General features: G+C 37.2%; 1 protein-coding gene across 2 annotated transcripts; it reads right to left on the reverse strand.

Annotated features, from left to right (window-relative positions):
* Positions 1 to 536: 536 nt before the first annotated feature.
* On the reverse strand, positions 537 to 21,447 carry LOC133523302 (regulator of MON1-CCZ1 complex). 2 transcript variants are annotated; one of them, XM_061858807.1, is made up of 14 exons: positions 21,212 to 21,447; positions 20,672 to 21,042; positions 20,038 to 20,159; positions 19,335 to 19,450; positions 18,764 to 18,874; positions 18,430 to 18,562; positions 17,420 to 17,520; positions 16,488 to 16,645; positions 15,885 to 16,014; positions 14,032 to 14,122; positions 13,090 to 13,241; positions 12,641 to 12,810; positions 11,581 to 11,633; positions 537 to 4,073 (listed from the first exon to the last, which is right to left on the reverse strand). In XM_061858807.1, exons 1-14 carry the CDS (start codon positions 21,329 to 21,331, stop codon positions 4,021 to 4,023), a joined length of 1,881 nt encoding a protein of 626 aa, XP_061714791.1. In that variant the 5' UTR covers positions 21,332 to 21,447; the 3' UTR covers positions 537 to 4,020. The 2 variants fall into 2 exon arrangements, with proteins under 2 accessions (XP_061714791.1, XP_061714790.1); XM_061858806.1 differs by having other exon boundaries at positions 15,885 to 16,010; positions 16,484 to 16,645.
* Between the last annotated feature and the right edge of the window lie 306 nt (positions 21,448 to 21,753).

The following is a 21,753-nucleotide window of genomic DNA, read 5'->3' on the forward strand; positions in this document are numbered from 1 at the left end:
CTAGCATTTTTCACTACCTAGTAAATAATTTAGCATATCAATTATTCCAGTTTGGATATAGGTAATTAAAGTCAAAATTAAATTAAATACAATTTACATTAATAAAAAGTTGTTTAATAAACCTCTTGTAGATTCAGAGCATCAAAATTATAATCTAATTTATAAAAATGTTGCTCTAATCAGTCACCAAATTAATCATACTTGTGTATATATATATAGTATGTATACATATGTAGTTTAGGGTGTAGACTTTCAACAATATTTGAACATCATGTGATAAAGGATTCAACATGAAAAGAAAAAGAAAAGTCATTAAATCAAATTACGAATTCAAGATTGATGCTTTTCACTAAACTACGTTCAGTTAATTTGACTGAGAATAAAGTATTTCACATGACAACAATTAGCTTCTACGATTGGCTGCACAAAAACGATAAGTCAAGGCTAAACTGTAACCTGCATTCATTATCGATAACAAGTTACGTAAGTGGCGACATGACGGAGGAATGTAGTATCAATAAGAAAACAATAGTAAGTAAATGTAACTTTTAAAGTTTATTTTCAACAAATACATTTCATAATTAATTTGATAATATAAACAGTTTTAATTACTAATAATAATTTTATAATTATTATGATGTTCGTTAACATTAAATAAAACCATTAAATTCCTTAACTACAGTAATAAGAAATGTAATAAAATAATATTCTGCCTCATATAGGTACAGTTGTCTAACAGACCTTCAAATATTGAAACGGTTCACTCAAGTATTTTAAGTCGAAGATTGCTCATGTTTCGCTACATAACGAGGAATCAACAGGAGCACGCGTTGGCGGACCCACGTAGACCGACTAAAATTTGGAACCGTGTCACAATATAAAGTTACCTAGGTCTAGTATATATTGGGCCAACGTAACGTAGGCTTATCTGGGGTTCGCATCTACACGGAGGAACGAGAAAGTTATAGCTCTTGCTCCCTCTAATGCATAACTGAGAAGGGGCAATTGCAATGACTCTTTTTTATGTTGCATCTCTGTCCCTCTTTGCAGCCATCTTTCTATGGCGTTCGCTGGCCCAATATGCTTAAAATAAATGCAATTTACAAGGGTAATACATAGTTCAAACTTTAATGGCAATAATGGTCTCGCCATCAAATAACTTTAACAAACCTTCAGACATTTTAGAATTTAGGAATGGTTTCTCATAATAGATTGTATCTAAATACAGAAATGTAGAATTCACACTATCATTAAAATTAGGAAAAAATTGTTTGCGATCCTAGCGAAATAAGGGTACTTTTTCTACAAAATTCAATTTCGGGAGAAAACGTTTTCCACTAACTAAATCTTAACAAATGGTTTTGATTTTGATGTCAATCGCTTCAGCATAATAATATTCTAAGTTTATAGGTACCAATAAAAAAAATTGTATTGCAAATTTTGAATAAAAGGAAATCCTATAGACCTAGTTCTTCATTGTGTCAATATTTATAAGTGGAAAATGTTGTCTCTTTTTGTATGGACAATCAAGTGGTATGCTTCCCTCTTAGTTGCTACTGTATACATATGTATAATTAATGGTTTTTCTCAACTCGACAATAATCACAGATCGATTTGTTTCATTACTTACACAAATAATCATCTTAGGAAGGAATAAGTATATACAAACAAACCTCCTTCAAATTGCAGATATTGTCACGTGAGCTTTTTGGAGTCAATAGGAAATATTACTCGAAACTGCGTAGAGTGCGCCACTAGCACATACTGAGGGCTTACCGCGAAACACAATAATTGAAATTTTGTTTTCTGCCTCTATCACTCTTACATATTAGAATATATATAGCGATAGAGAAGCAGATAACAAAAGTTCAATTTTCGCGTTTTCGTGTTTAAATAAACCGCCTTGGTGCATCAATTTCATAGTGATAATTTTTTTAAAAATCAAAAAACTGTTAAAGGTATAGTATCCCAAGTAGCATTGCTAGCTGTATAAGAGCTGTATATCAGTTTATTTGAATACTATAAGCTGTACATTTAGGCTGTACTACAGCTGTATAAGCGCTTATACAGCCCTTATAAGTTAAAAAAGGGCCCCAATTATACAGTTTTTCGCGTTATTAGAGCTGTACAGTAGCTGTACAAGCAATAGATAAGCTGTATAATAGCTGTAATTCGGTGTAAATGGAAACCTTAGCACTACAGATTATCTCTTATAAATATGATTTAAGAATATCAGTTTTAAATAGGTTTTTAAGAAGAATTACAATAGAATAAAAAATATTCAAGTCTAAAAATGTCTTCTGTTCATTCGTTATATTTGTAATGGCGACAAATGACAAATATAAGTGGAAAGTAATAGTGCAGTTAAGATACAGGATCTTGAGAGCAGTTATATTACTATTGGTAAGTGCCGATTATTATTTATTGTGAACATGTGTATCTTTTCTGGCAAAATATTCACGCCCCTGCTTAATAATCAAGAAAAACATAACAAAAATATCTAAAAGTGGTACATAAGTTTAGTTTTTGTTTTTAAGGTTAAGGTTTTTTTCTTTTAATGTTAATTCTAAGGTTAAAGTCAATTTATTTTAGCTGGTTATCATAATATGACAAGTTTTTGTTAAATATTTGCAAGTTTATCTTTAATTATATTTTCAAATATGTTTTTATTCATAGTAAAATGGCGACAGTATTTAAACAGCCTATAGGATAGTTGGAGAGCATCATAATCTTAGTAGCTGTACTTACTATGTAATTAATGGAGTCACTTCTACAGCTTTTGGATTTAAATCAGCTTTGTAATAGAATATTTTTATACATTTGACTGTATTTCGGCTTTCTGTACATAAGTTATAATTCCCGTTAGAGATCCGTATTATAAATAAAAAAACTAAAGCTGTAATATGACTGCCATTTATTCATTTAGTTTTATAATACACTCCTTGTCAGAAATCATAAAACTACTATACTTATATGAGTGCAAAATTACGCCAAAAAATTACTTGAAGCGACTTTGGTCAGAAATACGGACAAAAACTGTACTACAGCTGTCATTTATTCTTTTAGTTCTATAATAACCTTACAGACAGAAGTTATAACACCATTATACTTATAATAGTGTAAAATTACGCCATAAGAATTAGTTTTAAATCGGAGTTGACAAATACTTTTATACAGCAACAAGTGCCAGGTGATCCTACACTACAGCCTCTATACAGCTTAAATGATAGAATAAGCTTGTAGCGTCACACAACACTTAAAGTTTTATAACGGAGTTTACAGATACTTTTTTACAGCAACAAGTGCCAATTGATACTACAATACAGCCTGTATACAGCTTTAACGATAGAATTAGGTCGAAGTGTCACACAACACTTAAAGTTTTATAGTAGATTTTTTATTTTCTGATATAACACCCCATGCGTACGCAAATTCCTTTATAATGATTTTATACAGCTTGAGCTCAGGTTAGTTTTCTCTGACACTCTTATAAGTCCCTTAAACCACCCTAAGTTCTAAATTGGCTGGTATATTGATTTTACCGACACTTAAATGCTACTTGGGATGTGTATATTACTCAGTAATACCCCCTATTTTACTAAGCCCGTCACTTTTGGCGCTTACATACTTGTTAGAACGTGACAGACATGTGAGGCATGGTGACAAATGATAAAGAGCCATCTTCTTAGCCTCGCTGGTCTCGTACGTTATACGGTAACTATAACGTTTATTGTCAAAGTACAGTTACATGATGCCGTATGGCGTATGTCAAGGAACGGTTCTAAGAAAGAATCTGGGGGCTTACCGCGAAAACCGAAATCCGCAAATTGCGGGGATCTTTCTCTTTTACTCTCATTAATACGTAATTAGAGTGACAGAAAAAAATACCCGCAATTGACTAACTTCGATTTTCGCGGTTATAGCTCATCTGGACCTAATCAATAACTCAGACCAAAAATCTGGTTTTGAGCGACGTATTCTAAAACCTGTTAGATGTGTTGTTTAGGTGAAACAGGTTTTTCATTCGGACATTATCTGCTTGTAGTATTCCACGTATGCGTCGCACTGCTCCCCTGTAACAATATAATAGTTATTTACGATACAAGTGCGAAAAATAGGAAATTCGTAACGAGTGGCGATAAATTATAACACGACCGAAGGGAGTGTTTTAGATCGACACACGAGTTGCAAATTACCTATTCGCACATGTATCGTAAAACGTTTTACAGTACATATGACCCTTTAAATTTTCGACATAGTTACATAATGTGCTAATTCACGCACTAGTGCGGAAAAGTAGCACCATATGTACTGTAAATATAATTACATTTAGCCCGTTCTAGCATTCTCTTGACCAGTGATTCATAATAATTTATTTACAAAAGTTGGTAGGTACATTATATTTGTAAATCCATCCATCCTCTTAGCCGTCCATGCACAGCATGAAAATCGTACAAACTAGCCTAAATATAAAATATTTAACTAAATAAAAGTTATTCTTAACCTTTTAGGCCCACTTGCACTATTCCACTAACCCGGGGTCGACTGGTTAAACCTGGAGTTACCATGGCGACATAATTTCTTACCAAGGACCATCACCTGATTGCTAGTACAATAAATACCAATGACGAATAGAAAAACCCCGGCTCTAGACACTATGCTTGACTAGGTATGCTCATTCTAGATCTTAGTCAGTTCCAGTACCCTTACCATGAGTTTTATGCGGCCTTAATGTCATAAATCCAAACATCACTCAAATGCCAAGCTCCCGGGCGCAAGCGAGATAATGTAAACCTTACTCGAAAGTGTGAAGGTTACTTGTACTTGTAATTCTTATAAATTATGATTTTAAAAGATTAATATTTAATAACGTTCATTTGATTTGGTTTGATCTTTTACAGTTAGTATTTTCCTAGTGTGATGAAAAATTTGTTTAACCCTCGTAAAGCTCAAGATTCCACTTTCCAAATCAAAGCGATTTCTTTATGACAGAAAAGGTCTATTTTTATTCTCAGATTTTGTGGATTGGATCCATTGCCCCAAATTACGTCCAAGTTTCCATCACGATCTGAATTCATGTTTATCGGCACCATAGCACCATACTGATAACATATGGATAACTTATGGCATGGCGGGTCGCCTGATAAGTCACAAATACGTCAGAGAATATAGAGTTTGTCTTGGACAACTTCTATGGTGACTAACACAGTCTTATATATGTAACCATGGTAAATAATTTTAATATAATGAGGGCTAACGCGTTTAATTTCGCCGCTGGGGGCGTCAGTGTAGACGGAGGTCTTTCAAAATGTCAAATGCATAGTATTTTTGGGCGTTACAAGCTTTTTCATCGCCGTTTTCACTCCTTATTTTTTATTATTCATGGTAGATATAGTTCAATAAATGTTAGTGTTATTAAAAAAGTGCCAACTAAAATATATGCAAAATAAACAGGTTTAAAAAACGGCAAATTTATTTACTTATTTAAACTCTATTGCACAAACAAAGAAAAATGTACAAATGGCGGATTTAATGCCAAAAGGCATTCTCTACTAGTCAACCATTGGGTCAAACAGAGACATATATGTTGGTGCAAATTTAAACGTATTTTTATTATTTAAATTTTAAATAGATTTTAATTTTTAAATAGAGCGCTGGTGGCCTAGCGGTAAGAGCGTGCGAATTTCAATCCGGAGCTCGCGGATTCAAACCCCGGCTCGTACCAATGAGTTTTTCAGAACTTATGAACGAAATATCATTTGATATTTACCAGTCGCTTTTCGGAGAAATCGGACTAATCCCAATTAGGCCTAGTTTACCCTCTGGGTTTTTTTTTTGTCAGAGGTGGAGGTAATCCTCATAGGATACTGCCGGCCCGGTATCCGGCAGCATGCCCGACTCGGCTGTGCTGGTAATAAATTTTATGTCAGCCGCCTACGGACTAAACCCCTCCACCCTGTGAAGTGTTTTGTAACCAGAAACTCGGTGCTTTCGTTTTACACGTTGTTTCCGGGTGTGTAGTTGTGTCATCCGGGAGAAAGTTAAGTGAAGTGTATGTGATAAATTTGTGTAGTGTTGTGTGTGTGTTGAGTGTACCTACTTATGTTTGCAGTGCCAGAGATGGTCGATTGACCGACTCTGTACATCACAGAGAAAAGAAGAATGAAGATTTGAAGAGGGAAGAAGAGATAAGAGAAGGAAATATGAGGACAGTAAGAGTTGTAAGGAATATTAAGTTTGAATTTAATCTATTTGTGTTAAGTACCGTTGAATTTCTTCAGGTTTCTAATTATGTATTCAATGAATTCGTGAAAACTATCTGTTGTGGATTCTTTGTTTAAGATTTCTGGTATTTTACTTGGGTCCGTGTTTAGATTCTGACATAAAATTTCATGATTCACTCGTCTTGTTTCGAATCTGGGGCAATCATTTATCCCTCTGGGTTTTTTTTTTTTAAAGGTTTGTAAGTGTCGAGTGAAGATACAGGGCCCTCGCTAGAGATACGGGCCCGCGGTGACATTCGCGAAAGGTTTTTGTGACTTATGCGATGCCGGGTCCGGCATCACCATCAGACGAAACAATGGTGATGCTCAGTTTTAGAGACCCGGCGTTGTTCTTGTGGTTTAGCTATTGTATCCCTCTGGGTTGGAAGGTCAGATGGCAGTCGCTTGCGTAAAAACTAGTGCCCATGGGACCCCGGGCTCCCATGAGCCGTGGCAAAATGCCGGGTCAACGCGAGGCAGAACAGATTATTTTTTCAATAAGCATAGCGGAATTTTGAGAACTGTTTTTCGGGACCACCATTTACAGTGGCGCCATCTGGTAAGCACAAAAACGGTAGCTGTCATTACGTCACCGTCACATCCGTTTTGCCTGATACACTCCAAATACTACAACTGCCACTGATTCATTATAAATAACTACTTATCGACCAAATCTAATTATTTCGGTAAATATTTAAATTTGTAACATTTGCAAGTACGCTCTAGGTAGGTACCGTAAAACGCTGCAACTTTGCCTGGATTTTGACGTTTTTTTCTTATATCTGTGAACCTATTTTTCATTATGAGTTTCATGAGTATTAGTCGGAAAACATACCCTATGCCTTACCAGATAACACTCAAATCTCATTACCTAATCATACTGTATTTCCGATTTACAAGCAATCAAAGTGGCAGGCAAAGTTGTAAGCCTAAGACGTAACTTTGCCTAGACGGATATCTCCATAAATAATGTGTTGCTATTTGCAATAATATTTACTCTTGTGCATGAGACATTATGCTTGTCCCTGACAGTCAAATTATGGCCATAAGTTTCATACTCTTTTTTTCACATGCAATAGGTAAAGTTGTAGCAGGTTCCACAAACTTTCTATACAAAAATATCGTTAACTGTAGGGTTGTGCCAAAAAAATAATATTATTAAAAAAATCTATTTATATTGTTAGTTACAAAATAATCAACAAACAAATGTAATATATTGTTGTTTGATTTCTTTTTCTTTTAGTATTTAATAATTTGAACTTATTTTTTTATTTTTATTACAAGTACATTGCAGATACACTATTTTGCTAATTTTCAGTGCATTATTATAGTGTAAAGTTCTATTTCATTGTAAAGTTCTAATCACCCGTCACCTTTGAACTCCAATTGTAATCGACCTGACACCTGACAACCCAGATTTCGATAAGAAAGATAACTGCAAGACAAATCAAATGAGCCTAAACACAGTGGGTTTATTATGTGTAGTTTAGAAGTTGCTATTTTCGGTCTCCATCATCAGACCATCTCGATGGTACCATAAACATTGCATTGTCACCCAAGTTACATAAGTATATCAAACACCTCAATTGGTCGCTAATAAGTGGTTGAAAATTGATTCTAAACATACAACATAATTATAATACAATAAATATACAATTGCAAGTAACTACAATAAAAATATAATAACAGATTGCAATAAGTTTTTTTTTATAATTTTCATTTTAATACCCATAAGTTTTTTTTGTTAACGTTAGTTTATTATTGCATTGTCAGCAGATCTACATAGGTACCCACACAGAAAGTCGGTGAAAATCGACTTGCAAAATTTGACTTAAACAAACAAACATTGCAAGTTAATAAAAAGCTTGTTATAAATAAACTAATTTAAGCAGTTTAGGCAAGCTTATTTTTACTCTTTTCTGTACATTTATAAAATTCAGCTAGTGACAGCCCTAGACCCAGGCAAAATTGTGTCATTCAAGTTTCCAAAACACTGCCCAATATTGCCTAGTACGTTATTATGCTGAAATCATGTCCTTTTCTTGAAAATATTAAACTTACGGGAAATAGACAGTCTTTACTTACCCTGGGACGTTACCACTTCTCAAAAAACACCTTTTTCGTAGATAAAAATTCAAAAGTTGCGAGACACTAAAAAAATGTTGCCTCTCACGCCGACTTATGATACGTAACTGGCGGAGCAACAATGGAGTTACCATTGTAAAAATATGAAATATGTGTTGCCAGAATAATGAAAATTACTATCAAATGGTAAAAAACAAGGAAAAACTAAGCAAATTCGAGAGATCGTAATTGAAATGAAATAGGCAAAATTGTGCTTAAATGGCAAAGTTGCAGCATTTTACGGTACACAAATTATAAACTGAAATGAACGTCATAGTTATAGGTACGAAAACAAAGAAACGACCATGGCCTTCAGTTTAGCGGCCGTGGTCGGATTCGAACCGGCAGATGACCTGGGGGCCTAGCTAAAATGACAGTCGCTGATAGAAAACGAAAATCGAAACATAAATAATGTATGGAAATAGTCACGTGACTTTTGGCTAAAGTATGCGGTTTAGTTATGCGGTTTGCAACTTTAGGTATTATTGAACAAAGTAGCAAATCCCTAATGTCCTGTAATGGAGTTACGAGGTTTGCGACTTTAGCCGACGATATGACATCTATTTCTCACATTGTAAATGTTTATAACTTTATAGACGACGAATTTCGGTAGCTATTCGTTCCCTCCCTGAAGCGAAAATTATTTTTCAACACACTTACTCAAAACGACGTTTTTATTCCACCGATTTTTGGCACATAATCCTAGATATTAAACACGCGTGCTCTTTTCAGTATATTATAACACTCGTGCTTTTTTTCATTATATTATCCGACTGAGTTAAGAAGGTAACTGATTGCTAATAATATGCATGGAAACGGAGCCTTCTTAATTCGGTCGAGTAATACATTTTTTAAACCAACTATTCAGAGGAGGTTTCAAATGTTAGTTCAAAGAGGTTTTATCACACCAAACATATTTTATAGATTAAATTATCTCGTAAGTTACATTAATGAATAAACATAACATTTTATCTACTTACTTGATCTCCATCCGTCGAATAGAAATACGAAAATATTAGTTTATTTACTTTTATTTAATTGGCTGATGTTTGTCGATTTCGTTCGCGCCTTTGCCTTAAATAACGCGCCAGCCATTTTCCGTATTTGTCATAAAATTTGAATAGTTTTGCATGTTTTTAGTTTATATATTCACGAAAATATCATTTTCAAGCATTGAAAATGAAGAACACATAAAATTGACGCTGCCAGTAATATATACTAATAGAGGCAAGAGCCGAGAACGATAGTCTTTTACCATCAAAATCGGGTGAAAAATAATTGACGGCATATGAAACTTGTATTCAATGGAAAATCAGCAAAAAAGCCCAGTCTTTCTTGGAAAACGTGTTGGTGAATAAGTGCCTACAAGCCCAGCACGCTTTGGTGCAATTATTAGATGTTAAAACTGTAAGCCACCATTTTGAAAATTGTACTTTTATTGTTTTGACAAAAAAAACTAATTTATAAGTTTTATTTTTCCCTCGCAAGTGTGTTGAAAAACGTCGTATGAAACGCGTGTGCATTGGTCATTACCCACATCGGCTTTCTTATTGCGCGCTCGTTTACAGCTCGCGCGCATAATATCGCCTCGTGTGTAATGACCAACTTAGCACACTTGTATCATAATGTACTATTACAGTACATATGGTGCTAAACCTTTCCGCACTAGAGCGAAAATTAGCACATTATGTAACTATGTCGAAAATTTAAAGGGTCGTATGTACTGTAAAACGTTGTACGATACATGTTACTAATAGTTCATTCGCAAGTCTTGTCGATTTAAAACATCCCCTTCGCTCATGTTTTAATTTATCGCCACTCGTTACGAATTCTCTATTTTTCGAACTTGTATCGTAAATAACTATTTTAACTGTAGGTTCTTAGTAAGTATGATACGATACAAATGATACAAGAATTGATACGGTAGATGCAAGTAATTAAAATTAATAATGTTTAACTAAAGGTAATTATGCTCACAGTTACGATTGCCCAAATATTTCTTAACCACAAGTACATGCAAAGTATTGCATTATGTAGTACTAGTACATAATGTATCGACTCATCCCTTATCCATTAACGATATCGGATAAATAATAAGATAAGCCCGCATATTATGAAATGATAAAGACGCAACAGGTCGTGCTGATAACATATTTTATTTATCGTTGTCGGAACGTGATAAATAGAATATCTATGATATTATTTAATGGCTCGGAAATTATAATATACTAATTGTCGACTTAAAAATAATAACAAAACAAAACATTTTTTATCATATTAACCGACGACTCCATTGTTTAGGATATACAGCCTATATACAAACTTAGTAAAAGTTTGTATACAATTGGTACAGACTTTAGTGATTAATTTAGAACAAATAAGCTATTCTTACACTAAAAAAAAAAAGAAAGAAAAAAACCCCCTCCTAAATATACAGGCTTAGGCTTATCTAGGGGCAGTACCAGCAGCATCCTGGAGGTAATTGCAGGGAGACTTGAGAATCTGGCGTATTGGATTCGCCAAGTTATAGGATTTTTGAAATTTAGAAAATAGGTTAGGTATATAGTTGTAATATTATATTGAATACAAAATTAACATTAGTTCCTAAGTTATACTAACAAATATGGATGGTTGTAAATCTGTAATAAATATATTCAAATTTTCAAAATTGTGGTTGTTTAAATTTAGCTTTTTTTTAAACAACGACAAATACTTATGACTTAGCCTTCACTGTGCTATGAGCTGTCTCAATTTAAAAGAAATAAATAAATAATGTAAGTTATTGAATTTTAAGAAATTGCAATAAAGCCCACACCTATTCGTTATTCATTGGCATCGGTGTGCAACATCAGCGACATCTAGCGAATAGTTGTCACAGTTTATAACGAATCTTTTAGAAACCGTATCTCTCTTATTCGCTGTGAAAGAAAGTCCTAGGTCCGACAAAGTGTTTGGCGGTCTGAAATGGCTCATTACACCTACGAGTTACTATCATATTAGAAACTGAGGTCCTATCGCGAAAATCAAAATTTCGTTATCTGCCTCTTTATCGCTCGAATATGACAGATAATTTAGTATTTTGTGGTAGGCCCTCTGTCAGTTCACTCATTAGGTCATAAAAACCGCGCCCATTATTTTTTCATAAGCATCAGTGTGTACATAAATGACATTCAACAATCATAGCATTACTGACCTTTAAGAAAATGCGGCGCCCCTCTTATCCTGTCGTTCCTCGCCTGCAACGCCCTGTAATAATATATTTACATTTAATATTATAGTATTTATGATATACTAGCTTCTGCCCGCCACTTCGTTTGAGTAAAATGATGATGATGATTCCTCGGGCCTCACACTGGCTCCATACCAAATTTCATCCGAATCGGTTCAGCAGTTTAGGCGCGAAGATGTAAGGCCGTACGCTAGCTGGCGCGGTTGTACGGAGCGGGTGAACGGGTAAATGAAAAATAGTATGCGCAACTCTAAATGGCGCGGCGCGGGAGGCGTGCCACAAATTTTACTTACAATGTCACCCGCTCTGTGCGCCCGCCCACGCTAGCGGACGCCCTAACAGACTTTCGCATTTATAATATTTAGTAGGTAAGGATTTATTTATTTTTACATAACTTTTAAGATTTTTAATTTATTTTACGATATCAAAACTTACTAGACGATGTTTGGTTCATAATAATTATGAAGTCTATAGACCTTCAAATTATGACAGAATTTTTTTGCCATATTTAAGGTGGTTGTAGCGACACTAACCCAAATAGAATGTTATCAGGCATAGCCAGAGTCTTTGCTAACTTATATTATACAGCAGTGGCAGCATGGTTCCATTTTTATCGCTTCTGACTATGTCCATCACTTTCGCACTTACATACTTGTTAGAATGTGACAGGCATAGTGACAAATGATATAGAGCCGATTTTATGCCGATTCGCATGTCACTCCCGTGTGTGAGTGGGACATCTCTTGTATATGCATAGCGCTGTAATACTCATACACTGAAGCAACATGTGATACCTGCATAAATCTTAATATCTCCTATATGCTTAGAAGGTAAAAATATGGTGATACAAATTTCATAATTGATGTAGGTACTTCTAAATAGCCACACAAGTCCTCAGTTACATCAAACAAAGTATCTCTTTAAAAAGTTAGGCTTCAGGGAATGAATAGAATGTTAACAGGTATGGCGTGCCACACGTGTGTGGTGTGTGTGTGCGTGCGTGTATGCGTGTGTGTAATGTTACCTATACACCGCCGCGAAGGCGCCCGGGTCGCCGCTCTGCTCCGCGCACTGTTTGGCGGCCTGCAGCAGCTTCCGAGCAGGTATGGCGTGCCACACGTGGGTGCCGGCTTGCTTCGCCGCGCCGATGGCTGAGACGGGCTCGTTCCAGCTTAGCAGGACCTCTTCTATTTCCTGTTGATACAGTTATGCTTGTTAAAATAAAATAAAAAAGTTCCGTTTTAATATTTTTAATCAACAAAGTTTACGTGTAAGACTCAGTATTGAGAAGCATCTGAGATCTTGAGAAATATTTAGAAACGCACGTCACCTGAAAAAGGTACCGACATTTTAGCATTTGTGATGAAACCTATAACCACTATTCTGTCTCTGTCATGTGTGTGTAATGGCAGAGTGAATTATATGCACTACTTCTTCAGAGATATCTAGCGTGGGATCCGTCTCTTTCATTACCTGAATGGCATCCAGTCTCCACATCATATCCAACGCCAGCTGCGCGTGGTGGCTATGCTTCCCGCCCAGCGCCAGCAACTGGCACGCCAGCGGCCTGGCGTCGGCGAGTGCGCCGCGTCGAGCTAATTCTCGAAGGCGAGAAGCTGCACCACCTGTTATTTATTTAGTTTTATTAACTTATTCATTTACAAGGAAGCTTAACAGCCCGGCCACGGCTATACTTGCCGAAAACTAATTGGTGAGTCAGGTCATAAGTCATCGGAATCATGCTATCTCTTTCGCACTTGCACGGCTTCAAGGAGTGGGAATCGCGACAGTAGTACAAGTAGTATCACGCATAAAAGATACGGTGCCTCACTCTTTTGTTCGACTATCTACGAGGGATCGCGCCGGACTACACTTGACCGCCGGAGAAATGGGTTCGGGACCTACCCCGAGCCCTTCTACACAAGGAAGAAGAAGACATCACACTCTCGAACGACGCCAATATACGCTCATCAATCGTCCCAAAAACGACGACGAAGGATCGCCCCACGAGGATGGGGAGGGAAAGGAGACAGTCTCCGTAGCAGAAATGCGGACGAGACCACTCACATCCTTGCGAAAGGGTGTCGAATCAGCTACAAGATACTTTTTTGCTCGTCTCACCACTTTCTACTGCGGCAAGTATAAGCGCAGAGGCGGCAGCAGTGAGCGGCGCCTATAGGTGGGAACGAAAGGTTGGATCGCTGTTTCTCGCTCCCACTTATGGCCACCGCTCGCTATAGCCGCCGCCGCGCGAAGTCGTGGCCCTAATAACACGCTTATAAGTAAACTTATTATAGGTTGGCAAGGATCGCATGTCTGTGGAGTTAGGTTTGGTTGTCTTTTTCTTTATGCTTGTGTTAAAACCCAAAGTTTTTTGATTGGTTTTTCAAACTATGAATGCTATGTCACATTTACCTGTTACCATTGCGCGTACGCAGAGCGCCGCGCATGTATGCTGGACTGTAATGTTGTGGCGGGCTAGGGAAGCTAAGTAGGCTGTCACCACCTACGAATAAAACACTCATCAATAAGCCTTGTGTTGTGGGTACTAGACGGCGATATATAACATTAGAGCTATAGTAAATTGTAATTGTAAATTGTGGTGTTTCTTTTTTGAAAAACCGCACTGCATAAAATAAACAATGCCTTTTGTTTAACAGAATAAGGTTTAAGCCGAAAAAATCACCTCAGAAAATTTCAAATATGCAAACCTGCACTAAGTTGTTGTGTGCAGTGTTGGGCAAAAATCAATTCGAATAAGAATAAGAATAAATCCATCACTTTTTATTTTAAAATAACATGAAATGGAATAAATCATGCAATTTTTATTTTAAATGAAGAATAAAAGACGGAATAAATTAATTATTCCAGAAATGGAGTTTTTCTAAATAAGGTTTTTAGTGGAATAACATGTTATTTAGAATTAGAATAAAGTTTGAAGTTTTCGTTAGGTCAATCTTGCGAGTCGATTTACTACCACTTCCTGACGTTCGATTTGGCTCAAATTTCGTATACTTGAGTATCTGGTGGACTTGGTGACTGTGCAATATTATGGTGCCATGAAGCTGGTCTGATGATGGAGCCAGAAGGTGGCCAAAGGAACTCCTAAAGTAAACAAAATAAAGACACCGTGTTTCGGCTCATTCGATGTGTCTTGGCAAACACTTTGATGTTGTATGGTATCCAGGGTCCACGCCAGAACAGGATGGTAACCAAGGACGTCATGTTATGAAACTACGCCTTCTCATCCATTTAGGGCTCGTTCGATTCGTCGATAGTAATAATTACATATTCAGACAAAATATATGGAAATAGAATTGGTATTTTTTATGTATTTTATTTTATTTATAATATAATTTAGAGATTTTAGACTAAGAATAATTTATTTTCATTCAATTTCCTTACCGAAGAATTATTCCAGACGGAATTATTTGAAATAATTTTGACGGGAATAAATTCAACGTGATTTCATTCTTACAAATTCTTATTCCAATCATGATTTTATTCTTGAATGCCCAACACTGGTTGTGTGGTTGCAGCAACGTGCACATATGTTATTATGTAATGAGCACGGGAATGTGTGCAGTGGGAGGTCCTGGCTCGCCTGCGGTGTTTCGTCCACCTCTTGGTCGGCCCACTTCCTACAAGGTCTGGCCACAAACCTGCACTAAGTTGTTGTGTGGTTGCAGCAGCGTTTACATATGTTCTTGTGTAATGAGCACGGGAATGTGTGCAGTGGGAGATCCTGCCTCGCCTGCGGTGTTTCGGGCCACTTCTTGGTCGGCCCACTTCCTACAACAAGGTCTGGCCACAAACCTGCACTAAGTTGTTGTGTGGTTGCAGCAGCGTGCACATATGTTCTTGTGTAATGAGCACGGGAATGTGTGCAGTGGGTGATTCTGCCTCGCCTGCGGTGTTTCGGGCCACTTCTTGGTCGGCCCACTTCCTACAATGTCTGGCCACAAACCTGCACTAAGTTGTTGTGTGGTTGCAGCAGCGTGCACATATGTTCTTGTGTAATGAGCACGGGAATGTGTGCAGTGGGAGATCCTGCCTCGCTTGCGTTGTTTCGGGCCACTTCTTGGTCGGCCCACTTCCTACAAGGTCTGGCCACAAACCTGCACTAAGTTGTTGTGTGGTTGCAGCAGCGTGCACATATGTTCTTGTGTAATGAGCACGGGAATGTGTGCAGTGGGAGATCCTGCCTCGCCTGCGGTGTTTCGGCCACTTCTTGGTCGGCCCTCTTCCTACAAGATCTGGCCACAAACCTGCACTAAGTTGTTGTGTGGTTGCAGCAGCGTGCACATATGTTCTTGTGTAATGAGGACGGGTATATGTTCAGTGGGTGCTCCGGCTTCGCCTGCCGTATTTCGAGCCACTTCTTGGTCGGCCCACTTCCTATTAAGGCATAAATATCACGATCCTCTCTCATATCAGAAATAACAAAAACAAAATGCTTTATTGCACACTACAAAAAAAATATGGTACAAAGTATGTAAAGGTATAAATATGTAATGTAAGTAACAACAGGCGGGCGCTAAACAGCAATCTCTTCCAGATAACCTTCAGATAGTGAAATGGCGAACGTAATCAAGTTAACGGGTGAAATAGTTAGAATCAAGAATTTACTAAATATATAACGCTTAACAACTTCTCATCATTGTTCTAGGCGGCGGTGTTTATAATTTTGTGCGTAAAAAACTTTCAACTTACTATAAAAATTCGAAACGTAAAATGTAACTCGCCTAATCGCTGTCAAAGGCACAAAATACAATAAAATATATGCTTTATAACTTTATTGTAATACTTAATGCCTAAAGCTGTTTACAACCTTATTGTAAGAGCCTAAGGTCTTTATTGTCTGTACTTGCCTGTACACTGCATTAATTTCGTCGAACGCTTTGGACAGCTGAACTAAATAAGTAGCTGGAGTGGACACCAACTGATCTAAGATGCTGTAGATAGTTTCCTTGCCGTCTGTACGTCGGAGTAGCACTGCTACTATCTTCGATATCTCGTCTTTTGGCACCTAGGAAAAAATCATCATAGTCAATCAAGTACAGAATAACCCATATTTATTGTCAATTTTTTTTTCTTTATTAAAAACTGATCGGCGATTGGCTCTAGTCACACCTGATGGAAAGTGAAGACAGGGCCTAAGATGGAGCTCACCGGTTCAGTAGTAGCCTATTCACTCTTGCTTTAAAGAGACCGAGGTCGTATTTATCAGGGAATACAAATGGCGGGAGCGCATTCCATTCTTTAGCCGTCAATTGTGTTTATTTGACCCTATGGTTGACTGACAGTAGAGAATGCCTTTTGGCATTAAGTCCGCCCTTTGTACATCTTTGTGCAATAAAGTTACATGTCTTTATAACGCGGGTAATATTTCACAGCGAAATACGCATCGAAAATAGAGGCGTCAAAGGCAGAGGAGGAATATCGCGCGCACTTTATAACTATTGATTGACATTATTTTAGCTAAGAAGTAAGTCGATATGAACTGCTACCAGAACTAAAGGCATCTACGCGGAAATAATCATAGGAGACTTATACAGGATGAAATTTTAACCACCAGCCATACTCTGCATAGAGACTTCATAAGTCACACTGAACAAATTTTATTATGAAACCAATGTCGAAATCGCAAAAAAAGGCTGTTTCATACATTCTGGTTGATGTGGTGCCGCTGGTTTATATGGGGCAGCCAATGATTGTACTTGTGGATCCGCTTACAATGAGGCGGGTCCTAGGCTTTACTTATGGGTATGTAGCATTAAAAATGATTAAAGGGTATATTTACAGCGTGAGCCAGCCCGGAGGGGATGAGCTTGACGCGCCATAGACATCCTAGACGCGCATCGATGATGTAGTCCGGTTGGAACACCACCCAGTTGCCTGAATCTAGTGGGTATAATAATATGGTCAAGGAAAAAATCTATAGGGAACTGCACTTGTTTATTGGCGCGAAATGTAAATGTCAAGTTTGAGATGGCGGAACCTATAGGTAATGCACAAGAAAACGTACATAACTCAACTGTAGAGAACAGCACTTGCTTTGGCGTGAAGTGTCGATGTATAGTTTATGTTTCCGATTCAGGCCACAAGATGGCAAACACTCCAACGCGCACGGTCCCCTTAGAATCTGACAGAACTAACTATTGAAGGTAGGAACTTGAAAACAACTCATTGTCAGCAGAAAAGGAGACACATTTGTCTGAAAGCTAGATCACACAAAAATTTAAATTTCGCGCAATTATGAAGTATCAACACGTCGAATTTAAAAAAGCAATAATTTATCCCTATATTATTGTATCGTGGAAAAATGTGTATATTTAAGAGAATGACCTTGATTGTACACATCATACCAGTGAACGATACACCTAGGACAACGTTGTCTGTCTACGTAAGCGGCCCGCATGGTGTGCCCACTGGCGTTTAGTACCTTGGCGTTTAGTACCTTAAATGACAATTCAATTCAACACGGTCGGACTTAAAATTCAAAAAAACAAAATGGCGGCCGACTTTTTCTCGATATTTTAGTCCCGTATGGCAACGTGTATATAATTAAGACAATGACCTTGATTGTACACATCAAACCAGTAAGTTGTCCGTTTACGTAAGCGACTCGCATGGTGTGAACAATGGCGTTTGGTTCTTTAAATAACAATTTTGAACGCCATCAGACTTAAAATGCAAAAAATCAAGATGGCGGCCGACTTTTTCTCGATATTTTAGTCGCGTTATGGCAACGTGTAGGTATATATTTAAGACAATGACCTCGATTGTACACTTCAAACCAATAAAGGATACACATAGGACAGAGTTGTCCATCGACGTAAGCAGGCCGCATAGTGTGCGCTGATACCACAGGGACGTGAACAGTTGCGTGAGGCTCTGATTTGGCTTCCTCCATGATGTCAAAGATTTGTGAGGATTGGCTTGACTGGAATACATAATGTTTTTGTTAGTAAAAGTTGTCAGTTTAAACCAAAGGAATATACTAAGACATTAATGAAAATAAAATATGCACAAAACAATAAATGGCGTCAATATTATGGACGTTTGTCATTAACAATTTAATGCCATTGTATTCTTGACGAGTGCTTTAAGTAGATCAGCCAAATCGAATTATTATACATTATACCTGGTGATGCACAGCAACAAGGTTATCAAGCACGCTAACGGCGAACCGCCCCGCGAGTCCTGTTCGTAGAATTCGCGTCTGCCCGCCGCCAGTTACGGGCAGCAACCACAACTGAAAGCAAAGTTAAATTAAATTGTTTTGTAAGGATAATACTGTCAAAAATTACATTTTTGATATAGGCTTTTATTACCAACGAGGCGATTTTAAAGAGATCAAATTCAGGCCACTTGAGACCGAATTCTTTTATTTTATTAAATACACAATGGCCATTTTGGGCTTCAACATCAGATCAGCTCGATGTCACCAGTTTCACGTTACGCCAAATTTCAGTTCAATTTTTACCAACAAGTGGTCAGACAAAGGTTTGCAAAATTCGAAGAAAATTTAGATTATACATAATATGTACATAGTTTTTTCCTTAAAAAACATGGTCAATCAGTAGCTTTTAAAAATCATGGTGTTGTGGTATACAATAGCGTAGAATGCAATGAATTAATAAATGAATGTAGTGTTGCTTACAGCTCAGCATTTAAAAGTAAACGCTTTTTAAATGTGATGTCTGTCGCCTTACCTCAGTGGGTCCAGGTGCAAGAACAGAGGCACTACTGGCGTGCCTGAACACGGCGCACCAGGTAGCGTCGCAAAGCCTTAATAACATCACATCACGTTCCACTACAGGCTTGTCCACTGATAAAAATAAAATCAGAATTCTCCTTTACTCAAATAGGTTGTAATAGTCCTAAATTGTATTCCAATTTTTTGGGAAAATTAAGCTATCAGCAAAGATACATTAATTGAGTAATCCAAGACAATTTCGTGCTTGAAATTTGACAGGTAAACAAGATGGCGCTGTACAGCTCCATACATTTTGCGGTAACTCTGATTGTCAAAAGTCAGTGTTTGACAATTCGGTGACCGCAAAACATATGGCACAGTTAGTTAGTTAGTGCTTCTGGGCATTAATTTCTGCAAATCGACAACCATTGTGCCTATTTTGCGTGAAATGAGGTAGCGCTACTATGGCACAGTACAGCGCCATCTGTTTTGGATGAGAAACTAAGGGTTTTTACTTCATTCAGTGAAAACTGCAAATAACACGTCCTGTAAGATGCCTCAAAATGGACCCTCTATGGCAACCATGCTTATGGCAGACGCAATTTTAATTATTGGAAGCTTGCCACGTCGAGGCTGCGCGCCACAAGGCGCGAAATTGTAAAATATTGCTTTGCCGCAAGAAGGGTTAAGAGAGTAAATTATGCTAATTCAAGACTCACATTCCAATTTCTGCAGCTTGCTGATGGTGGAGTTGTTCAAAGCAAAAGGCTGCAGCAAAGCTCCATTGTTTCCTGCCAAGAGCACTATGTTGCTTTGGGCACACCATGAGAACCAGGCCCCACTGTAAATAATATGTACATGTTTAGAATCAATTTAAATTAATATGACAACATCTTACAACACAATACATGTAGGTGTGTTCTTTCAATAAATTAGGGAAACTGTAGATTCTCTTAGACATAATGTAGACAATAATTATTTTGTGTTATGAAACCTTTCAACACTCCTCCTTTCGAGTATTCTCAGCTCCAATAGGCTCAGCATTGCTGCAAGTAATTATTAGGGTTGGCACAACTTGATGTCCCTATACATGCACAGTCACAGATAAGATAATGACTTGAATTTTGATGACCCTAAATAGCCGAAAGGGATAGTGCCATACATTAAAAAGGGACAGCACGTCAAAAACGTCAACTGACACGTGCAGCTGCAGCCCAATATCAACCTTTACGTATTCCAATAAGGTTCATGACAACATGCATGTGATAGGTGTGGTGTTCAATCAGGTTAAAGGAATTACTACACATTGTTTTATAGGCATAATAGGAACATTTAAGATAAACTGACTGTTACCTAAATGAAGTACTTTTCAGACTTTTCAACTGTTTCTTCTCTGGAAAAACTTGCAACAGCTCAATACCATGGTCAGTAATGAATGCTATTTCATTCACTCTCGGCCACACAAACCCTAGTATTTTGGCATTCTTCCACTTGCATGTATGCGAATATTCCACATTGGTAGGAACCAAGTCTTTGAAATTCACGAATTCCACATTAGCATTCTGATTATCTAGATTTCTTTGAATAGCCAAAATATTATGGTCTGGCGAAAATTTTATTGAGATTATGGGACCTCTGTCTTCCATTCTGAAGGATGTTGATTTGGATTCATCCATTCCACTGACCGTGACGCCTGTAACGCCCCCGGAGCGGACTGTAAAAACCTTGAAAACAAAAGATGGTCTAATGTTTAAAAGTGAAAATTTACTAAAAGTAAGCGGGTTTAAATGATATATATAGTTGTTATTGCATTTTTATGTGTTAAATAATAATTATCAAAGCACTTTAAAGGCAATACATTGTTTAGAAAGCGTAATATAGTAGATCATTTACCTGTCCATTGGTATCATCGAAAAACACATTTGTTACCGGGCTATCAGCGTCAAATCGCTTCGGTTGTTCTGAAAGCGCTAAATAGTATTCGTCGCTATCTTTAAGGCTGAATTTAGCCATGTTTATTGCATAATATTGTTATTTACACTAGAAAACACAATTTCCAAATTATTTACGTTGTTTTGACACTGACAGTTGTTGTGTTCCACTCTTTCACTTTGATTGCAAAAAAATAAAGTCGCTGTCGTTTTGTGACATTTTTATAATAAAGTGGAACATCATCATTCGCTTGCCCTTATCCCATTCATTTGGGGTCGGCGCAGCATGTCTTTTTCTTCCATATTTTTCTGTCACCCGTCATCTCATCATTCACTCGCGTTCTTTTTATGTCATCTCTCACACAATCCATCCACCTTTTCCTAGGTTTTCCTCTCCCGTTCCATCCCGCCACATTCATTTATAATAAAGTGGAGCGCGCCCAGATAATACTATTCAAGACATTAAATATAACGCTGATATGTGCATTAATGTAAACTTATGGC

This window comes from Cydia pomonella, chromosome 12 (genome assembly GCF_033807575.1).
Source record: "Cydia pomonella isolate Wapato2018A chromosome 12, ilCydPomo1, whole genome shotgun sequence".
NCBI lineage: Eukaryota > Metazoa > Arthropoda > Insecta > Lepidoptera > Tortricidae > Cydia > Cydia pomonella.